General features: G+C 36.6%; 1 protein-coding gene across 1 annotated transcript in view; it reads right to left on the bottom strand.

The window, feature by feature from the left end:
- Positions 1 to 22,415, bottom strand: part of LOC122025458 (helicase and polymerase-containing protein TEBICHI-like) — a 32,397-nt gene extending 9,982 nt beyond the window's left edge. Inside the window, exons 1-16 of the mRNA XM_042584264.1 lie at positions 22,227 to 22,415; positions 21,682 to 22,130; positions 21,328 to 21,535; positions 20,313 to 21,242; positions 18,953 to 19,017; positions 17,506 to 17,611; positions 17,210 to 17,410; positions 15,389 to 15,589; positions 13,026 to 13,187; positions 12,703 to 12,939; positions 9,679 to 9,891; positions 9,242 to 9,592; positions 8,989 to 9,141; positions 8,079 to 8,300; positions 581 to 799; positions 351 to 468 (exon numbers count right to left, since the gene is read on the bottom strand). Of these exons, the coding sequence (XP_042440198.1) occupies positions 351 to 468; positions 581 to 799; positions 8,079 to 8,300; positions 8,989 to 9,141; positions 9,242 to 9,592; positions 9,679 to 9,891; positions 12,703 to 12,939; positions 13,026 to 13,187; positions 15,389 to 15,589; positions 17,210 to 17,410; positions 17,506 to 17,611; positions 18,953 to 19,017; positions 20,313 to 21,242; positions 21,328 to 21,535; positions 21,682 to 22,130; positions 22,227 to 22,262 (3,871 nt within the window). The 5' untranslated portion in view covers positions 22,263 to 22,415. The remainder of the gene's footprint in view (positions 1 to 350; positions 469 to 580; positions 800 to 8,078; positions 8,301 to 8,988; positions 9,142 to 9,241; positions 9,593 to 9,678; positions 9,892 to 12,702; positions 12,940 to 13,025; positions 13,188 to 15,388; positions 15,590 to 17,209; positions 17,411 to 17,505; positions 17,612 to 18,952; positions 19,018 to 20,312; positions 21,243 to 21,327; positions 21,536 to 21,681; positions 22,131 to 22,226) is intronic.
- Positions 22,416 to 23,695: the final 1,280 nt, after the last annotated feature.

The raw sequence follows: 23,695 nt of genomic DNA, 5'->3' as shown, positions 1-23,695 counted from the left end.
GCATGATTAACATGTAAAGATCATGCTTCTATAATGGTTAAATGCTGGAGACAATAGAGAAAATACCTAGAACACACAACTTTTCAATCTAAAGTTGATTTGGTTGAAAAAGGGGTTTTAACTAGAAGAATCAGTTAAACATGAACATATGTTTTATAAAATCCTCTTTTATTGAATCTTAACATAGCACAAGCTGATGGAAATGATTGTCTTTAACTTAAATAGGTTCATTTTGTTTATCTAAGCCATTTTTATATGCAGATTTCATTCTTGAAAATAGATGATCAACAAAAACCCATCTAGAACTATCAATAAATAAAGGAAGACTAAAATAAATCAAGAAAGCTAACCTTGAGAAGCCCATCTAGAACTATCAGAAAGGGCAATCACAATATCAGTAACAGATGCTTCAGCAATAGCTAAAGGAGTCCGCAAACCAGCCTTATAAAGTGCCCGGGCTCTTGAACCCTTTAACAAGCAGAAATATGATGCATGAAATTGAGTTTCAGAATGATAAACATGCAAGGAAATAAAACAACATATTAAAAAATTCATTGAGGAGATTTAATAGTAGCACTACTTTAATATATGGAATTGCAGTAAGCTCAGCAATCTCTGCCCTAACTCCAAACGAAACACGATTCTGGAACTTAGCAAAAAGGCCTTGTAAATCTTGCCAGCCAAGCCTCTCACAGAATACTGATATCATAGCAGCAAATCTGCCAGCATTTTCTTGTAAAGCTTGAATCATCCCCCTAGCAACTTTGAAGGCTTCACAAACATCAGAAACTGGAACCTCCTACCAAAGGCACAAATTTGTAAAAATAGTTATTACTCAAAGCAATCATGTAGATGATTTGTTCACAAAAAGATACTTACAGAGGACTCTACATCTCCCTACAGGAAAAGAAATGTATCAAAAACTAAGATGTCTTTCAAAACTGATTAAAATGGTTAATAATCCCATCACAAGATTTCCTTTATTGTAATCAATGAGGCAACCGAAGATGAATTGATATTGTTTCTCTTCTTTTCTTTTTTTTATGATCTCCCTAGTATCACAACTTCTATTAGTTAATGTGGAAAAGAGAAAATCTCTCTATCTTATCATTAATATGTTTACATGTAGGTATTTATATACATAAGGAGAGAAAAGAAAAATCAATCTCAATCCTACCGTCAAGAGAATACAATCAAGTTCAATCTTAATCCCAATAATCAAGGGAATCTAAATCAATCATAATCCCTACAATCAAGGGAATCTTCAGAAGTATTCAACACTCCCCCTCAGGCTGGAGAATATAGATCATATGCACCAACCTTGTTACATATGTAGTCAATTCGGAGACCTCTTAGTGACTTAGTGAATATATCTGCTAGTTAATCATGTGAATTGACAAAGCTAGAAGATATTTCACTTTCTCTCTGACAAAATGACGGTCAACTTCAATATGCTTTGTCCTCTCATGAAAAACTGGGTTCGAGGCGATATGCATAGCGACCTGATTGTCAAATATAAGTGATACTTGTGTAATCTCTCTAAACCTTAGTTCCTGAAGCAACTATTTTAGCCATAAAAGCTCTTGACTGGCTATGGGATACTCTGCCTCTGTACTGGATCTTGCCACAACATTCTGCTTTTTGCTTTTCCAATAAACAAGGTTATCTCCGACAAATATACAAAACCTAGAAGTGGATCTTCTATCAGTGGGAGATCCTGCCCAATCTGCATCAGAATATCCTACAACTCGAGTATGTCTTTGTTGGAGTGTATACTAAAAGCCTAGCTTTTGGTATAAACATTTATCTAGAAATAAGAATCACATTGATCGAATGTCTACATTTATGATAAATGTAGTTGTTCAATTAATTTATATTGTAGATGACATGGTGTGTGGTGTCACACACAGAAGATCATGTTATCAGTAGCTTATAAATTATAAACAGTAGCTCACGACCATGATGGAAAGGAACAAACCATTGGAAGGTCGTAGTGTAATTAGGTATTAGTTTATCTTGACTATATAATTACACTAGTACACTCAGAGTGTATTGAGTAGGACCATTTGAGGTCGTTTCTTTTATACTGACTTTATAAAGAAACAAAGACCTCGGTTATTATGGAAGTGTGTGCTCTTAATCCTAATGTAATAACAAGCACATATATTTGATATTTATTTCTTTAATTTATCAATGGGTGAGATTTAGTTCGTGAATCAATAAACCCGATAAGTTGGGAAATGGTATCACTTATAGTGTGTGTTGATTATAGAAGGAAACCGTGTCCTAGAGATACTAGGTTGATAATGTCCTCAAGAGGAGCTCATAAAGATTGTCATGTTAAACCTCGCAGGTGGACTTAGTCCGACATGATAATAAGGTCGAGTGGTACTACTGGACTTAGATATTAATTAAATGAGTTGTCAAGAACTCACTTAATTAGTGGACATTTGATATCTTAAACACAGGGAGACTAACACACTCATAAGAAGGAGCCCAAAATGTAATTTGGGATTGGTGTAGTTCAATGATAATTCTCTAGTGGAATGAATTATCATTGATAAGTTGTGTGTTCGGCGAACACGGATGCTTAATTTTATCGGAGACCAAAACCAATTCCTCCTCTCCCCTATCGTAGCCTCTTATTCATAGTTTAATACCCACCCATACCCACCTTCTATACCCACTATGGGGAACCAAGCCAGGGCCTAGGTATATTTGGGTGGCCCTAGCAACCCAAGCTAGTGGGCCAAATTAAATTAAAAGGATTTTAATTTTAGTTTTATTATGTGGAAGAAATAATTTTTAAAGAGAATTAAAATTAAAATATCTCTCTTGTAACTATCAAAGATTAAAGAAAGAGATTAGATCTCTTTCCTTATTTGTAGATTGATGAGTTATTTTATTTTCTCTTTAAAAATTATCCACATGTTGATAAAATTAAAATTATAGAAATTTCCTTTATCAACCATGAAGAGATTTTAAAGAGAAATTTTATTTTTTAAAATTTCCGGAAACAAATTAGGAAGTTTTAATTTTGATTAAAACTTGTCTAATTTATTTCTCTAGAAGTGGCCGCCATTAGAGATTAAATTGGGAAATTTTATTTAATTTTTCTCAATTAAATCATGCCAAGGAAATTAATTAAATTTCCTAATGCCAAGGAATATAAAAGAAGGGTGAGGTGCCTTCACAAGACACAACATCTATTATTCCTCTCCTTTTGTTCCGGCCAACCTCTCCCTCTCTTCCTCTTGTGGTGACCGAACCTCTCTCTCGGTGGCCGGATACTACTCGGAGAAGAAGAAGAAGAAGGAGAGAAAGCTCTTGGAGCTTGGTTAGTATTTTGTTTTTCTTCCTCGTGAAGCTTCCTCTTTGTTGGCCGAACCTAGCTAGAGGAGAAGAAGGTGATTGGTGGTTTCTCTGGAAGATCGCTGCCCACACAACGTCCGAGGTTAGAAGAGGGTAGAAGATCAAGAGGTTTTTCTACAAGGTATAACTAGTAAATTTTATTTCCGTCATGCTAGTTATTTATGGAAATAATACCAAATACAAGAGGCTTACGTTCTAGTATAATATGTTTCAAGGTTCTTTTTTCTTTCTTCCTTGTGATTTGATTGTTCTCTTTGGTTAACCTAAAGTTATTTTAGGAAATTAAATATTAGCTTTCTATTAAAGGTTTTGTCTAGTCGGTGGTGGTTGCTCCCATATCCAAGAAGGCCATGTGCCTCGCCACGTCAGTACTGGGAATCTTTTATGGAAATTAATATTTAATGGAATTAATAACTTAAGGAGACTTGGGTCGAACGTGTTAAGTTCCGCAGGAGATCCAAGTCAAAACCTAAAAGAACAAATATATTAAGTTTTGGATCAAACGTGTTAAGTTCCGCAGGCGATCCAAAATTTAATTTAAAAGAACACATGGTAGCTAGGAAAAGATTCAGACCTTTGTACAAAATTTGTGTACAGTGGAACCTATAGGTTTTCCGAGAAGCAACCAACAGTCTTTTGTCTTCATACAAAAGACCCTTTCTTGGTGCACCTCTGATATATCGAATAATGCGAGTCACAGCATCCTAATGTTCCTTACTACACTTACTGCAAATGAGATATCTGGACGAATAACAGTAAGGTAGCTTAGTTTCCCTACTAATTGTCTGTACCGTTCAGGATCTGAAAGAGACTCCTCCTGATTTGGTAAGAGCTTGACATTAGGATCTATGGGGTTGTTGACTGTCTTTGAGTTTAACATTCCTTTTTCTTCCGGAATATCCATTGCATACTTCCTTTGGGATATGATGATCCTATCTTTAGACTGTGCTACTTCTATCCCCAAGAAATATTTGTGTTTACCGAGATCCTTTATCTGGAAATGTTTGAAAAGATGTTGTTTTACCTGTGAAATCCCGAGATGATCACTACATGTGATGACGATATCATCAACATAAACCACTAAGTAGATGCAACCAGTAAATGAGTGGCGATAAAAGACAGAATGGTCAATCTCGCTCCGAATCATGCCAAACTGTTAAATTACCGTACTAAATCTACCGAACCATATCCTAGGTGACTACTTGAGGCCATATAAAATTTCCACATGCGACATACAAGACCAGAAGACTCCCCCTGAGTAACAAAACACGGAGATTGCTCTATGTAGACCTCCTCGAGCAAGTCATCATGTAAGAATGCATTTTTAATGTCCAACTGATAAAGAGGCCAATGTCGAATCACAACAATGGACAGGAAGAGGCGCACAGAAGACATCTTGGCAACAGGAGAAAAAGTGTCCCCATAATTCAATCCAAAGATCTGAGTATAGCCTTTAACGACAAAGCGAGCTTTAAGCTGGTCAACCGTATCGTCTGAACCAACTTTCACCGTATACACCCATCGACAACCAACAACTGACTTCCCAGGTGGTAGAGGAACGAGGTCCCAAGTCCCACTGCGCTGCAAGGCACACATTTCATCAAGCATAGCCTATTTCCATCCTGCATGGGCAAAGGCATCACCTGTAATCTTTGGAAGAGAGATAGACGACAAGGAAGAAAGACAAGAAAAGTAGGAAGGAGTAAGACGATGATAAGGAAATATAATGAGGAGAAGGATTACGAGTGGAACGCATACCTTTCTGAAGTGTAATGGGAATATTAGACTCAGGAGATGGGACCGGAGGGAGAGGCGAAGGATGCGACTCCAAAGATGTGTTCATGACAGTGTCAGTGACAGGCGGCGGCAAAGCAGGACGAGGATGATGCTGATAAACCTGTAAAGGAGAAGATGGTGTTGGAAGTGATAGAGACTCCCCCGAAGGATAAAAGATAGTTACTGGTGCAGGTGGAGAAGAACACTCGGATGGAGATGCTTGAGGCTCAAAAAAGGGAACTGAATCAAAGAACGTGACATCAGCAGAGATAAAATACCGACGAAGAGTAGAGGAATAACACTTATACCCTTTTTGAGACCGGGGGTATCCAAGGAAGACACACTTATAAGACCGGGGAAAGAGTTTGTCGATGCCAGGATCAAGAGCATGAACAAAACATATAGAACCAAAAACCTAGGTTACCCTGGAGAGTTGAGGAAGGCAAGCGATTGATGAGATAACACGCAGTAAGCACAACGTCGCCCCAAAACTAATGAGGAGCGTGGTAGTGGAGAAGAAGAGTTTGGGTGGTCTCGAGGAGATGACGATTCTTACGTTTTGCAACCCCATTCTGTTGAGGGGTATAAGGGCAAAACGTGCAATGCAACACACCGTGAGATGCCAAGAAGGTACGAAATTGAGCAGATAGATACTCGTATGCATTATTACTTTGCAAAGTTCGAAGAGAAATACCAAATTGAGTTTTGATTTCATGGAAAAAAGATTGAAAAATAGGAAATAATTCTGAACGATCCTTCATCAATCGTCTATAAAAGTAACAAAATATCGTGATCCTAATGTAGAAGAAATACGACTCGGATGCCAAACATCAGAATGAACCAAAGAAAAAGGGGATGTAGCCCGACTCACAATATGAGGAGAAAAGAACTGCGAACATGCTTTCCTAATTGACACGACTCACAAGACAAAGACTCTAAGTGAGAAAGACTAGGACGTAATTATTTCAACTTATCCAGACCTGGATGTCTCAACTAAGCATCAATAAGAAGTGGAGATGTCACCGCCGAACCAACAAGAGAGGGTTGTTGAAGCTTGTATATGTCATGAGACTCACATCCGAAGCCAATCATCCTCCCCGTGCCCCGGTCCTGTAAGACAGAAGTTTTAGTAAAAGAGATGACACAATTAAAGGCTCGAGTGAGTTGGCTTATGGACAATAAATTCAAGGGAGCTCCGGGGACATAAAGAACATTATGGATAGAAAGAGACGGGGAAGGATGAACAATACCAACACTTGGGACTGAGTTTGGGAACCATTGGTCATAGTGACAAAGGATAAATAACCGGAAGTAGAGAGAGAAGAAAAAAAGGATTTATTACCAGTGATATGATCGGTGGCCCTAGAGTTAAGAACCCAAGGATCCGAAGAGTGAGATATACCAGCAAAAGAATTACCATGTACGACGACAGTAGTGGAATCTGAAGTCTGACGATCCTCATACCATTTCAGAAAGTCATCATAGGAAGGCGGTGAGGTCAGATCCGGTGGTAATTGTGCAGCAAAAACTGAAGAAGTGACAAACTCTGAGTGATCAGCAGCGTGAGGAGGTCGACCATGGAGACTCCAACACATATCAATCATGTGTCCTAGTCAGTGGCAGTGATCACACCAAGGACGTCCTTTGCCACCCTTACGAGGTGGAGGTTTGTTGTTGTTTCGAGAGACCAAAGCTGACAAGTCAACGAGAACGGAAGGAGGCAACGACAAGACTTTGGCAGGGACACGAAGGAGAGTTGCCCAGGTATGTCTATGGTAGCTTCTGTGGGGCTGCCCAAGATCTGATCGCGAACATGAGAATAATCTATGGGCAGACCATATAAAGCCAGAGACAAAAACTTTCTTCCGATTTTCAAGCTTCGCAACAGAAGTGACCGCAGGTGGAAGTAGTTCATTGAAGTCACAAAGAAGGCTAGAGACTGAACCTAGATAGGTAAACATTGAATCCTTAACCTGATGGGCACTGAGGATAGTCATGAGATCTTCACAAACCTGATAGAGTCGTCAGAGGTGTTTGTAAAGAGTTGTTGAGCCTGTGTCCAAACAGAATTATAGGTTTTGTGAGTGCGAAAGACATCCTTAAGAGATGGATGGATGGTGGCTAGGACATTACAACACAACTGGGCATCAACCTTTTTCCATAGAGGACGATCGGTGACTTGGACATCCTCTTCGGTGTGAGTGAGATGTGTCTCATAACCCTATCCAACAAGCCAAAGTTCAATGTGAGAGGCCCAAGAAGAGTAGTTCTGACCATCTAACTGCTCGGAAGAGAGTGATGCAGTGATGTAGTTGGTAAAGATTGAAATATCCGATGTTGGAGTGCTGGAGAAAGCCATTGATCAACTCGGTGAAAGAGGGCACACGGCGAAAAAAGGCTCAAGCGATGCAAGAAGATAGGTGAGGACGGTGGAACTGCAGGAAGAATAATCTCTGTCGTCACCAAACTGTTGATCTCCCGAGCTTCTCTCAGTCGTCGGACTGCAAGAGAGGATGAAGGACGATGTGCTCACAACGTAGGAAAATGCCGACATCAGTTCGCAAAGAGGAGAGGAGGGCGGCAACATCGGGCGATGCTACTGCGCAAGGAACGGCGACGCAGAAAAAAAATAGGGTTTGCCTTTCAACCTCGCTCTGATACCATGTGGAAAAGAGAAAGTCTCTCTATCTTATCATTAATATGTTTACATGTAGGTATTTATCTACATAAGAAGAGAAAAGAAAAATCAATCTCAATCCTACAGTCAAGGGAATACAATCAAGATCAATCTCAATCCCAATAATCAAGGGAATCCAAATCAACCATAATCCCTACAATCAAGAGAATCTTCAGAAGTATTCAACAGTGAACAACATTAAACAAAAGGCATAACAAGAGCAATCCTCAAACACAATGAAACATTGTATTACCTGTACAAGCCTTGATAACATCAGTGCAACATAAAAACGTCTAGATACTCGAAGAGTTCTCTCATCTGAAGATAAGCTATTGTCAGAGACGACATTTCGAGTTCGCAATTTCTCAGAAAAAGCACTCTTTTTCCCTCTTGTTCTATTTTGAGCAGGAAATGAGGCACCATGTGCCATGCGCATCAAAAAAGGTTCGGTTACACCCACTCGATCGCCAACAGACTGCATTCCACAGATTACAAGAAATCAGAAACAAAAATAGCAGGGAATAAATATAATTGAAATGGAAAGAAGATTTGATAGGCTAAAAAAGATTGTCACTAAGCAAACAACAGCAATGTGTCTTCCAATAAACACCACTGTCCACAGAGGTTTCAAGGATGAGTGAAAATAAAATAAAACAAAACCAGGAGCAAACATTTAACTAAATGTAAATGTTAAGGAACACTAAAATGGACAATTCTAAGATCACACATAGATTACATAAATTCTTCTTACAATCAGTTTCCACATCTGATTGAATAGGCTCAACTACAGCTAAAGAAAAAAAATGCAAACAAAACTAAGAAATGCTTTGTTTAAAATATTATGTGTGTGAAAATGCGCAATCTTGACTACTGGTTAATATCATGTCTCAATTCCTAATAACTAGATTAGTGGCAACAAACATTGATGGTTAAAATCATGTAGCAGCACCTAATAACTAGATTACAAATTAAAAGCAAGTACCAATTCAGTCACGGTACTCCCAGCATGCCCAAATATCAAAAGCACAAGAAGTGAAGAAATCAACAACAAAACCTAAAAGTATGATGCTACTATTAAATGCAAATAAGTGTTACTGCTAAAAGGTTTCTAACATGTGACTTTTCATGAACTTAAAAATAAATAAATTATTGAAAAGCTCTACCTGCTCAAGCGAAGGCAACTCCATGAATCTTTCATAGTACAATTCCCAGTCAGGTTCAACATCGACATTAATGGGTGTAACCAAGTACACTAAGTGCAGATCAGATGCGAGAACAAAAGCCTCTCTTGCCTTCAAAAGGTCATCCAGTACAATCTGCAGACAGAGAAGAAGAATACACAAAGTAAGAAATATAATGAATTTAAATTATGAATGATAAATCCAAGGATGACTACAAAAACTGTAATGAATCTACAAGTGATTCTTCAGGGGTGAGAGAACTGCCAAAAGCTGCACGTCCAAGTGGAGTTGTGTTGTACAACTTAGTGTCTTCAGTCCACTGAAGAAATTTCTTGTTACATAACCATCGAAGAGAATCTTGAGCAGATTTAACAACATCTTGAAATGGCTTTGTAGAATTAAGAAGTGTGCATCTAACATAGCGATTGATGTCATGTGCAGTTTGAACAATACCACCAGCAACAACTTCCATTATAGCATGAGTCATCCCATTCTTATCTTCAGATAAACAAGAATGCAATGGGGGGCAACCATCATTGATTATAGCTGTGACTTTCTTGACCTCATCAGCTTTACAGATAAGAATCTGGTTTAGAAAGATGGAAAAGGACTTAAAGCAAACTTGTTACCGAATCAAAACAGCAGAAGTGTTTGACAAAGAAAACAACTTACACTCTCCCCTCTTGTATCTATTCCAGTTCGACCAGCTCGACCAGCCATTTGCCTATAACGTGTCCCATCAATGAAATCACGCCCAATCCGTGGCTGTCGAAATATAACCCGCCTAGCAGGTAAATTGACTCCAGCTGCTAATGTAGAGGTAGCTGTCAAAATGCGTACAAGTCCTTTACGATAGCATGTTTCAATAATCTCTCTCTCCTCAACCTGTAAACATGAGATGGAGAATAGATACGCAACATAGGTAAAAAAACTTCATGTAACATGAAAATCAACAATCGACATTCAACATACATTGACAACCTGCCAAATCTGTTTCACAACAAAACCATTATTAGAAAGAGTAATTCTACATCCAAGCAGGTCACAATACTTCTATTGATTTCTTATAAATATATTTGGTTGCAATGACACTTAAGGATTTGATAAGCAATTGGAGTTGACAAATGATGTGATAATCTCATTAGATCACACTCTCTCTTCAAAAAAGTAGTAATCACTCTATATGTTTCATCCTCTCATAGGACACTAAATGAAGCACTATGTGCATTGTAATTTGATCGTCACAATAAAAGTTCAATGGCTCTATGGGAGCATGTCCTAACTCAGTAAGCATTTGTTTGACCTAGATGAAGTAATACGTTGATATGGTTATAGTTGATACCCTGCATTTGACTTGGCTGCAATAGTCTACTTCTTGCTCTTCCCAGAAATCAGATTACCTCCCAAAAAAGAAGAAGAACACAATAGTCTGATATGGATCATCTATCTAGGGAAGTGCATGCCCAATCAACACAATGTACATTGCAATCTGAAGATCACCTTCATCTCCAAACACGAGGTCTTTCTCAGGAGCATTCTTAATTCTTAATGTACTAGAGAATTGACATTCTACCTATTCCTATTGCAATTCTTCCTATCATACTCCATTATCTGTCCCTTTTCACCATCCTCTCCTTCAAAGGTAGCAACACCACAACTTCAACCAGTTAGGACTTATAGTAGAAGGCCTAAAGTTAAGGTTGCCATAACAACTCCTTGAGACTCCACAACTTTAAAGCGTCATATATTGTCCCTGATTTTGCCTCCCACTTTAATCTTCCTATTAGCTTAAAAAAAAGACACTCCTAAGTATGGCACCTCAAATCTTTTTGCATTCATTTCTTATGCTTCCATGTCTACATAGTATTCTACTTTTATCCCTGCTTTGGACTCTGTTAACATTCTTCAGACTAGCATAGAACCTTTATCACATCCACTATGAAGACAGGTTATAACAAGCTTGCATTCTAATGACACATGGTTGTTGGTTCCTCTTCCAGCTGAGAAATCCACCGTTAAATAGGTATTCACTATGAAAACATCAATAATTACACTGTGAATCATTTTAAACCTCAGTTAGTTGTGGAAAGCTATGTAGATATATGGTGTTGATTATATCGATACATTCTCTCCTATGCTTAATCTCAATTTGACTTTTTCACGAAATAGCAGTTATATCACATTCCCAATATATCAAAATCATATGAAAAATGTTTTCTTTTATGGCGATTTAAATGAAAAAATATGCACAAAACAACCTCCTAGTTTGTCGCTCAGGAGAAGACAAATCTGGTGTGTACACTGAAGTATTGGTGTAGGTTGAACAAAACTTTTCCAGGATAGGATGATTAGAAGAACATCAGTGACTCTATCCTTATTCTCCTCAATCTAATGCACATGTTCTTATTATTTCTGTTGATGATGTCATTATTGTCAATAATAATGATACAGGAGTACTGAAGTTAAATGTATATCTCCATCAACACTTTCAGCAATCTAAAACATTTTCTTAGCATAGAGATTGCTCAAGGAGAGGCTTTTATATTTACCAGTGGAAATAGCATTTTTTTAATGCTTAAAAAAGGAGATGCATTAGACCAGTTGACATTCTTTTGGAACTTAATGTTATATTAATGTGGAAATAATGAGAACCGTTATCAAATCCTGGTAGAAGTACAGGAAGTTAGTCAGAAATTGAACTATACAGGAAGTTAGTCAGAAATTGAACTATCCAGGAAGTTAGTCAGAAATTGAACTATCTTACTATTACTAAACTTGCACCCCCTGCCTCATTTGTTGGAAATGTGATCAGTCGATTACTTGAGGCTCCATGCCATGACCATTAAAAAGCAACTCTTAGAATTCTTCAAAATCTCAAGATTGCTTCAAGAAAAAGTCTCCACTACCATGATCATCATCATCCACTTATTGAAGGGCATACAAATGCAAATTAGGCTTGCTCTCCCATAGATAAAAGATCCACATCAAGATATTATATACTTAGAGGCATATTGGCATCATAGAAGAAAAAAACCAAATCATTGTGGCTAGATCAAATGCAAAGGTAGATGAAAGAGTTAGAGCTCTTGCTATATACAAGCTAACCTAGCACAAATAGTTAATGACTAAGCTGAGCAATCCTCCCAACAAACCAATTAAGTTTTATTGTTATAAGCAAGTGATTGTACACATTATTTCGGATAATAATCCTCCTAACAAACCAATAAAGCTATATTGTTATAATCAAGTTATTATACACATTATTTTCGATATGGTCTTTTCACGAGAGGACAAAAACATTGATATTGATTGTTTCTTTGTTTAATAAAAAGTGTATTCCAATAAGAACATCAACTCTTATTATTTCCAATAATTAGATAGCAAATTTGCTAATAGTATTTAAAAGATTCTAGAATTGAGTACATGTACCAAGCTGGGGTTTTACAATATTTTTGAACTTAAAAGGGAGCATTAGGAACCTAGTTGTACATAAAAACGAGTAATTGGTAAGCATATCAAGCATAGGGTTGTGTATGTGAAATAATAATGACAATAATCTGTCTAGGGAAATAATGATAATAATTTGTCTAGGGTAATAACCTTAAGAATTTTCTCCACCAACAAATAATATACATGCATTCAGATACATTAAACAAAATGAAGCACGATTGTTAAGTCAAGCAAAAAGGAAGTTACAGTGAGGCCAGCATGATGATATGCAACACCAGAAGGAAGTGTTTGCTCAAGGATAGGGTCCAATCCACCAGGAGACCTCCTCAAGGCTTCAATTGCAGAAGATACATCATTGAACTCACAGCCTTCATGAGCATCAACAGAAATTTTTTTTAGAAATCTAGCCACATGCCTTGCAGTCGACTCACATCCTTTGCGACTGGAACAGAATAAAAGAACTGAATGACCTTCTTGAACAACCTGCACTAATGGATATACAACAGAGTCTAGAAGTACCAAGTTAAATCATAAGTAGCCAAACAACAATCTGCACCAAAATTTAATACCTCATTACACATTTCTACAATATGATCTGGATCTCTACCCGCAAGATCAGAAGTTTTTGGGATTGTCCGGACAACCTTCATTTTCTTGTCAAAAATGGTATTCCCAACTTTAATAAACTCTTCTAATGGTACAGGACGGAATTCTGTTTGATAGAGTGCAGCCTAAAATTTCATCGAAGGAAAATGACCATAAGAAACATTTGCTACTAGAACTACTACATTGGAGAATTACATGGAAACATTAGGAAAAAATACTCATTATTTTTGTGGAGTCTACCCATAATTTGACTCCATGATACTATTTAAGATATGCACAGTTGATTTGAAATAACTAATATGGTCTTCTAGGGCCTATTTGACCATGAGAAAAGAACCCATTTCCCTATCAAGGAGAGATTTTTAAGAGGGAAACAAGTCCCTCTCCTCCAAGTACCTATGCAGAAGTAATCGCAGAAGGGACTTCAAATCCGCCTTCAATGGAAATTTTTTCAGCCCCAATAGTTTCTACTAGACCCTTCCACTAGAAATCAAGCAAAAGTGGGTGGTTTCTATAGAAAGGGGCTAGGCGAAGTCCTTTTTGCCACTCATACATGATTGCTTCGTATTCCCCACCCCCAATCGCACACACGATAGTTCAATAGTCGAACCCTTCTCACCCTTGCATCCACTGCCCTTACTAACTACAACGATCTGTGATCTCAAACCTAATCGGGCTCGATCTGTGATCTCAAACCTAATCGAGCTCCCCCTCTCCCTGTAAAGAAGTTTAAAAGGCCTAAAAAAAACGTAACTGCACTAACTTACCTTTTTTAATATGCATACAAGGAAGATACCACACCATTTGCCCAAGATATTCACATGGTAATCATACATTTTTTATATGCGTACAAGGAAGATACTACACCACTTGCACAAGTAATTCATGTGACAATTCCAACAAGAATTAGGCTTGTGTCATCTTGTATCACAACAAGAAGAGGAGCCTTGGCGCGACTGCAAAGTTAACATGGTAGTTACGAATTCGAGTCACAAAAATAACTTCTTGCAATACAAGATAAGACTGTGCACAGTAGATCCTTCCTTCGTGTACCAGACTACCCTTTTTCCTCTAAAAATTAATTTGTTTAATTCTTGTTCGTTTGTCAATTCTTTGCATTTACTTAATTTTTCTCACAAACCTTAACTTACACCCTATCCAAAAAAAGTCATTTATGTAGTCATTTATGTGTTTCCTTAGCTTGCTACCTCACTAATTTTATAATCATTACTTCTTAACTCTATTAATATGGTCAAAGATACCACAACAACAAGGGGAGCCTTGGCGCAACGGTAAAGTTGTTACTTTGTGGCCAAAAGGTCACGGGTTCAAATCCTGGAAACAGTCTCTTGCAAAAAATAAGGTAAGGATGCGTACAATGGATCCTTCCCCGGGGCCCCGCATGGCGGGAGCTTCGTGCACCGGGCTACCCTTTTTGTTTTTACTTCTTAACTCTATTAATATAGTCAAAGATACCACAACAATAAAAAAATGTGAGTGGTCATATTAAACCACAAATCTTAATCCTATAATTATGATGTCTATTCTTCCTTCTTCGAAGTAGTTGATTCCCAAATTGCTCCACATTGAAGCACTAGATGTACTTGATCCATTGAAACCACTTCCAAATTTAGATATGCATGAATGGATCTCTAAAGATGAACTATGCTATATTGCACCCAAAATATTCCCTAAGATCTAACAATAAACTTTAGAATCATATTCTCTGAAGGCACCTCACACTTGTGTGAAAGATCACAGAGATTGCTAGAGCATCTCGCTCCACAATTCTATGTAGTCAACTTCTTCATGCCAAGGAAGAATATTGCAATAGAAAATTTACGATTTATAATTATTTTAAGTTTTTAAGCATTTCAAGTTGTTGAAAAGTCAATATTGCATTTTTATTGAGTATTAGGATAATTAGTCCTTTCCTATCTTATAAATGGAGTTCTCAATCCCTCATATTATTCTATTCTATGATTTAATAAAACTGTTTTTCCTCTATAATTTATTTTACCTTCTTTTGAGTGAGATTATTTTCAGTGCTACATCAATGAGTATAAAGACACTTCTATTAAGAAACTGAGAATATGGAATGTATAAATGGCGACATATAAAGGGCATAGACAAAGATAAAGAGACCCTGCTGACATTTTATCACTGACTTTGTGCCACTCTCCTCCAATGGCCGTGATATCCTAGTAAAATGTAGAGGTCAATTAAAGGGGATCCAACTAAAATTCTAAACCTTATTGGATATAATACATCGAGGCCAACCTTTCGTAAAAGAATGAAGTAGAGAAGATGATATATCCTTGTGTACCTGAAGCCAATCAGCAACAGCCGCTACATTAGGCATAGTAGCACTCATACCAACTATCTGCAAGCCATGAGCTGAACCACCCTCTCCACTACTACCTCCTGACCTTTCACCACTAGATGAGTCAGTGCTCCCTTCACCAGCAGCATAGCGAAGCTTTGTCAACAGTAGCTCCAAAAGGTAACCCCGGTGTTGATCTGCGACCTATAATTGCAAACCACATGGTAAATAGATTCAATCATGAAAGTTGTCACAAGATCAGAGAAGTAGGGAGAAGAGTGACATGTAGACAAGACTAAACTGAACAAACGAAGGAATGAAGGCAGACAAGCAAAGAAAAAAGAAAGAAAGAAGATTCCTTGACTGATAATAAACTATCTAGATTGTAAACTATCAATTCAAATTGGAGCTCTTTTTCTACAACAGTTTTATCAAATTAAAAATATTCAACAGCTTTGCAACTCTCAGAATATGAAAAGAGAGGCAGAGAGTCATGTAGAGAAAAAAAAGGCAGCTAAATAGTAACCTCTAAATAGCATACAGCCTCAATTGATGGTCATGTTATGGTAATGTCAGAGTTCGAGTTAACTATGTATAACTATGACTATACCTAGAAAAATTCCAACATTACAAATTACAAACCCTAATCCTCACCTTTCTCAAGAATGTGAATTGAGACTAGTGTTTGCTTGTTTTCATGATCAAATACTTAACTGACCAGTTGCTTTCAATGCTTCCTAATCAAGAAATACAACAATATATCATTAGGTGGAATCGGTTATATGGATCATTCTACGCCATTGTGCTCTATCCCCTACTATATTATCAATTATATTTAATTTATCTTGTTTTATTATTACCAACCAAGTCTTTTTTTGAGCTTCCTTTTCCTCGTTTGATTTGTATATTTACCATAGTTTCATATCGTCTAACTAGGTCATTTATTGATCGTTTAAGTATATATTTGTGCATCTTAAACGTGTCTCTCAAAGTTTTCCCTCAATAGATACAACCCCGATTATCTGTCTAATATTTTCATTTCTTATTCTCTACATCCTTTGTATATACAGGGATAAAGAAATAAAGAAATAAAAATATTATGTATATTTAAATAAATTTTAAAGAAAGAAAAACAGCAACCAAACATTTATCCCACTAAATAAGGTCAGCTATATAAATCCTCCTATATCATTGAGCTCGATCCTCCTACTGTATCATTATATATATTTAAATAAATTTTATTATGGTTTATCATTATTAACCAAATAAATAAAGAAAAGTAAAAAAAAACTAATTGTTCTACATAGACATGAAAGAAATAGAAATAACAAAGAAAATATCTAGTATCAACATGTGCAAATCCCCAACCATTTCAGCACTAATTCAACGGGATGAGAGAAACAGATAAAAGTAAAGAAGAGAAACGCAAACAAGCCAATAAACAGTTTTACCCATTTGGAAATACGTTAAATTATTTGAAGCAAGCTACAAAATGGTATGATTAAAAAGTTGTATACTTGAAAGATACAAAGTGGAAAGAGGATGTCCTCTTTCTAAACCTAATCTTTGGATCACCCTACCAGGAGAAAAAGGTTAAACATAAAAAATAAAAATAAAAAAATAGTTCATATAAGAAAACTTTATATCCTATATGACAGATACACTCAGCAATTAGTCATGCATAAATTTCACAAAGATCATAAATATTAAAAATAAAAGCCTAGTACATCACTTCAAGCTACCATTTCAATGAAAAAAAACATTAGCAAACAAGTCTAGGGAATGGGAAAAGAAAAAAGAAGAAACAAATGAAAGAAAAGTTACCATATGAAGTTCATCTATCACAATAATTCCAAGTTCAGAAAGACGACTTTCCTCTAACAAGCGATTAATTAAAGAGTTTGCCTTCTCAATGGTGCATACAGCTACAGAAGTATCTTTAGGAAGTGCTCCACCACCCTGATTTCCATAGAAACTACGAACATGCTTACCAAACGGCTCGAGAAGCAACTCCAAGTGTTCGGCCTAGAATTAAGATACTCACAAATAGGACCAATCATAAAGGTTTCATTTTTAATTCAATGATATGTGTAACATACATTATTCATTTAATGTTGTACCTTTTCAGCACAAAGTGATACATATGGAAGAACAAGAAGAGCCATTTTCCCGGAAGACAAAACTTGTCTTAGCATCAAAATTTCAGCTACAAAACTCTTGCCAGAACTGTCAAACAACTCTATATTATCAACATTCATAGAAGCACATCACAAAAGCCAACAAACCAACAGAATATGATATGGACTCAGACTAAGATTGTTAGATATGCATATAGGAACACAAATGGCTTTGATCTTAAAATTGGTCGCTTAGACAAAGTAAATTTGTGTGATTTGGCCATTCGGGATAAATTAGTATGTGACAGAATATAATAAATGTAAAGAATAGACAATATGTGATTTTTTAATCTACAATAAATTTAACAGAAATCCAAAGATGAGAAAGTGCTAGAACTTAGAATTAATTATTCAACAACTAAGCACATTGATTGTTGAAAACTTTCACATAGGCACTACAAATTGTGATTATTGGCAAATATTACGAGCTTAGATTTTAATAGTGTGTGATTATATAATCTACGATAAATATAGAGGAAATCCAAAGATGAGAAAGTGCAACAACTTAGGCATTAGTTACTAAATCAACAATGGAGCACGTTGATTGATTAATATTTTCACATGGGCAGTACACAATTGTTATTGTTGACAAACATTAGGAGCTTAGATATAATTAGCTTTGTGATACTCATTCTTAAACCATCTTTGTATAAAATTGTTACCCAAGTTCTTTGCAAGCATTTATATTATAATTTTCAAATGATTACTTATCAAGACCGCATATAGTTAGCATATGCCCACACATATTGCACAAGCATTATGCTATGGCACTATCAATGCAGTTGAATGTGTACTTAAAACATGGAATTTTAATATGAGGTTAGCATCCAATAGATTTCAAGTCAATGGATTTGCAATGTTCATTACGACTTGGGGGGAGGGTGTTTGGAAATGATTCAATGAGAGAAAAACATTTCTATAGAAATGAAATGTTACCCAACACCTCAGGAATCAAAGGTCGAAGTACAACACAATAAAAATACAAATTAAAAGTGAAACATAATCTTCATTTGGGAAAACATAAAGAATAATGTTTGCCCCATTATATACTCCTACTTGACACCATAGATCAAAAACATGAAGTTTCAAAGAATAACAAATATAAAAAATCTAAAATTTATCATTCTTTGTAGTGTATTATTGTACTCATGAAACAAAGTTCCTAGCTCCACCACCACCAGAAAGCATAGCTAAGATTGTTGTCACTAAAATTTTAAAAAGAAGCCAGAAAAGGGGAGAAAGAGTGGTCCAATGCAATGAACATCTTAATTATATTACAAAAAAATTGGCAAGAAAAATCCAAATTGCAAAATAGACAACAAATTGAAACAATTGAAGAAAAAAATGTCAATCATCAACCATTTTCCAAAAATAAATTGTTACTAAGTACCTTGTAGTTGCACAATAAACAAGATTTCTTCCCTCTAGAACACCGTCAACAAGCAGACATTCCACCTAAAATATAGGTAAAACACATGCCCACGATGTCAATTTGTGCTATGTTATAAAAGTCCTGAATATGAAATGCAAAATCAACATTCATCATAAAGCCTCAAGATGGCATGATACATTAATATACAAATTCAAGTTGCATAATTCTTATTTTGCATAAAAAGGGCAGCCCGGTGCACAAAGCTCCCGCTATGCGGGATCCCGGGGAAGGATCCATTGTACGCAGTCTTACCTTGCTTTTTGCAATAGCCTGTTTCCTGGATTCGAACCCGTACCTTTTGATCACAAAGCAACAACTTTACCATTGCGCTAAGGCTCCCCTTCTTATTTTGCATATATAAGAAAATTGATTTGTGATTGGGTGAGTTTGGATTAAAGAACTTTTAAAAAAATAATGCAAGTAATTGGCGCAAAGTTTTAAATATTAACACCACAATGAAATTAGCATATATTATATTGCCCCTTTTAGTCCATCGACGTTCCCTGGAATCTTGAAGGTAGTAAAACCAGACTTTGTATACAAGGATAGTTATCAATAGAGTTAGGACTAAAAATTCAGAAGTACATCAATTTAAATCAAAATAAGAAAAGAAACAAAAAGTAAAAATAGCTATCAATGCACAAAACTGCTGGTGTTGATTTAGTAAATATAAAGAATGCTATATTAATAATGACATGACTATGCAAAGTTCAATTGAGATATCTAAAATGACACCACTATCAAAATGTATGCACTTCATATTCTTATATCCAAGTTTTCTATAGGGATGGAGAAACTTGAAGGCATTAACTCAAGTTTAAAGAACAACACACCCAGTGACAAAGAATTTGAGGTCCAAATCATACAATTTTGTGATACGTTCTCAAGACAAAAGAATGTTTTGAAAGATATATGTTCCTTCAGACTCAAAGAACAAAGGAATCACAAATTCACATCCAGATCTTTGATATTAATTCATTTGGAATTTAAAAAAAAAAAACAACAGTGAGCATTTTAACTAAGGAAAACATTGGATTTCCTAATCTCACCAGAAGCAATTGAACCTTCTCTAAATTGGATTTCTAAATCCCACATACCCCATGCTACCTGCATTCGTGCTTTTATCTTATTCAAAAAAACATAATATTGAAAAGGATAATCTATTGAAGACCCTCAAAAAATAAATTAAAATTACAATTCCTCCAAGCACAATAACTGAGAGTTAGTTACATGAGAACTTACTTCAACTATAGAAATTCTTCTTTTAAAAATTGGTACCGAAGGCAAGGAAAATGTAAACCAAAGTTAAAAGTCAAACCTGCCAAGGATAAAGCTTTGAGATGCTTTTCTTCATATAGATGCTGCAAACTTCTGAAGGAAGCCAACTGTGTAACTGTAGGCTGTACTTTGGAAGCATAAAACTGGATGGAGTACCAGACCCCTTATGATTGCCATCAGATACTGATACTTTCTGATTCGTTTCCTCTTTTTTAGATGAATCATGAGCATTCCCTGAAGGAGAACTATTATCATGAGTAGATGAAACACATTTTCCTTTGGAAACAGCCAAATTACAATCTGCCCCAGTTTGACAGGAATTTTCATTTGCATATGATGAACCATTAGGAACACTTGAGATGTCTTTCTCTTGCTCAGGGTCTGGTGAATGATGAAGAAATTCATGGTTTACACCATTATCATTTGCTGCCTGAATACTGAAAATAATAGAAACTTTAGTTTTCTCGGCAACACACTGTTGCAAGCCGTCCTCATGAGAGAAGTCGAAATGCTTTACAGGCAATGGAGATACACTATTAGTTTGATTAAGTCTCAGTGCCGTTATATTTTCTGGTAATATTTTCTCAAAAGTCTTTGAACAATTCTTTGATGTCATTTCTCCGATACCATTCAAAACATTTTTATTTTGTGGAACCATGAAAGATGATCCATCTGCTACCAATTTGTTATCGGATATTTCATTTCTAGAACAAGGTAGGTTGCTAGGTTTAGTAACGGCTGGAAGAAGACAATCTGCTACTTGAATTGCTTCACACCAAAACTCTTCCCCTGGCGAGAACATTGAGTTTCGGACAGCAGATTTGGGCGTGCCAGAGGGACCTTCGGTATTACATGGCCTACCCTCTCTGCAGTGTCTCACATTTGTGTTGCTAGCAATTGGAGTAGCACTGCATCTTCTCAAGCTTACACCCACATTAATTTCACTATTGAGCTTCTTACCCCCCGAAATCTGCATAGATTTGTTTCTTCATACTTTGCCAAAGAAGAATAACAAAAAGTAATAATAATAAAGAATCAAAATCATAATGACTCACCTTAAGTTTGACCTCCTTGACTTCCTCATTCTCAGCAATTGCTTGTGATCTACAGGTGGGTGGTTCGGGAGAATTATGAGAAGCCTCTAAGGGGCATTGCCTTTTAGTTAACACCTTGCTGCAAGCGGCTAGATAAGATGGGCTAACATTCCTCTTTTGGCCCTTCTGCTCTGGTTCCGAAGGCAAGCTTACAGCTGATTGTACATCACTGGTTACAGGCACTAAATAGGTAACTATACCAAAAATACCAAACTTTCTGATGATGCACTAATAAACTATGTGAAACATAAAAAAAAATATCTTTAAAGCAAATTAAGCGTGCAACTGAGTGATACAGAAAACAAGGCCAATCACCTGCAGTATAAAGATAGAAAATCTGCAGCAAATTTTTTGAGTTCCAAATTCCCTTCGCTGGGAGTTTCATGAGACGGTACGGCCTCTGAAGAATCTTTTTCTCTCTCAGTGACCACTGCAATGGAAAGACATTGCGCGGAATCCAGATGATCCCTGGGTCTATTTTCTTTAGCACAGCCATTTCCTGCACAAGAATTGAAGGCCAACTTGCGAGAAGCATCAGAACCCGAACCAGTCTCGGAGGTCAGATTCCTCTTTACAAGTTCATGCCTTGGCGAAGAATCGTCAGCTTCACATATGGAGGCGAGTGCTGTGCCCTTAGGGGACTTCGACAGGAACCCATCCAGGGTGCTCTTGCCGCTTGGAGATCCAACAGCCGGACTTCTGGATTCTTTATCTGAATTTTCATTCTTTGGCAGCAGGTTTTTCCGCTTCCTCGAAGTAAAGAACTGAGAAAAGGGGAGAGAGACAGAGAGAGAGAAATCGGAGAGCGGAGGGAGGCTAAGAAAAATAGGGTTTCAGGGACTGTAGAAAAAATGGCGTACCTGATCAATGCGAGCTCGAGATGGTTCTGCAGACATCGCCGAAGCCGCTCGAGATAGAGAGACGGGAAGACTAGCTTTTAATCAACGACGACAATCGTCGGCATCGGCAGCCACAGCGCTGTTTTTTTGAACGAGAGAAACCAAGCGCCAAGTTTGGAGTTTCGGCCTTTCGGGGCTGTCGTTTTCTCTCTCTCCATTGGTTAAAGCTCTCATTAAGTTTTCTTTACATAAGTTTGTACAATATTTGTTTCATTCGTATAATTTTTAAAATGATCAGATGGTATATGAGATGCCGATTTTATCCTCTACCTTTCCCTCGTGATTGTCCACCTTTTGCAGCATGGCTATCGCGTGCATCCAAATCATGCATGATTTATCTTTCCGAAGTGCGACCGAATCAACACCGACGACCAACGATAGTGCATTTCTTTGTCAATCCTAAACTTAAACACCACCGTGCAACATGGTTCATCTTCTTTGTCAAACGCACGGTGCAACAACTCAATATGTTTTTGACATTGCAACACTGTGCTGTAGTCAATTTCTCTTCCTGATGTGTGTTCGAACCAACATTGACAGTCAGCAACAGTACATCTTCTTTGTCAAACCTAAACCTAAAACCACGGTGTAGCACGATTCAACAACTCAATGTGTTTCTTTTTTGTAGCACAGTGCAAAAACTCAACGAAGACAAACGACCCTCCCCTCTAGACCACGGAAGTCCTAACCGATGAAACGTAACCTTCCTCCTCACCATCTCCTATTGCAATGGTCGAGTGAGGTATATTATTTATTTGGGTCAGCGCTCAAAATTTCTTGTAGTATGAACCATCCTTATATATGAAGTTTGTGCTTTGGTTTGGTGTAAATCAATGTTCCAGCAGCTCCAAAACTTTCGACACTGTTCCGACAATTGCAAGCATTCAAGAAAAACTCTAAAGCACCAGCAACATTTAAAATCCGACTGAGGATAAAACTTTTCACTATGATCAATTTAGATATGTATGTTGTCTTCTATTGAATTTTAGTTATATTTTTCTCTTTTTATATATTAGTATTATAAATTTGTAGGAAGAATAACATTTTCGAATTTTAGATGTCTTTATTTAATTTTTTAAATCAAAACCCTAAGTTTGGGTTTATCTTACCTATAATTATTTCTTAAAGGATAAATCCTAAAAGATTTATTGTACAATTTTAGTAAAATACACTTTAATGATATATTGACTTCCTTGATTCGGTTAATGTAGTTTTTTAAAATATTCACAGTCTTAATAGAATTTTTGTTTGTAATATGGTTAATTTATGATTGTATCAATGCAGGAAAGATCAAATTTCTGATGAGGTGCTCATAGTTATGATGCAATCTATAGATCCACAAATAGAGAATCGAAACAAATCTATTACTTCAAATATAAATTTGGATACCGGGAATATGACACATTCAACTTTATCTAGTGTTGTGGTCA

This window comes from Zingiber officinale, chromosome 9B (assembly GCF_018446385.1).
Source record: "Zingiber officinale cultivar Zhangliang chromosome 9B, Zo_v1.1, whole genome shotgun sequence".
Lineage (NCBI taxonomy): Eukaryota > Viridiplantae > Streptophyta > Magnoliopsida > Zingiberales > Zingiberaceae > Zingiber > Zingiber officinale.
Note: the sequence above shows the minus strand (reverse complement) of the source record. Positions and strands in the feature narration are given on the sequence as shown.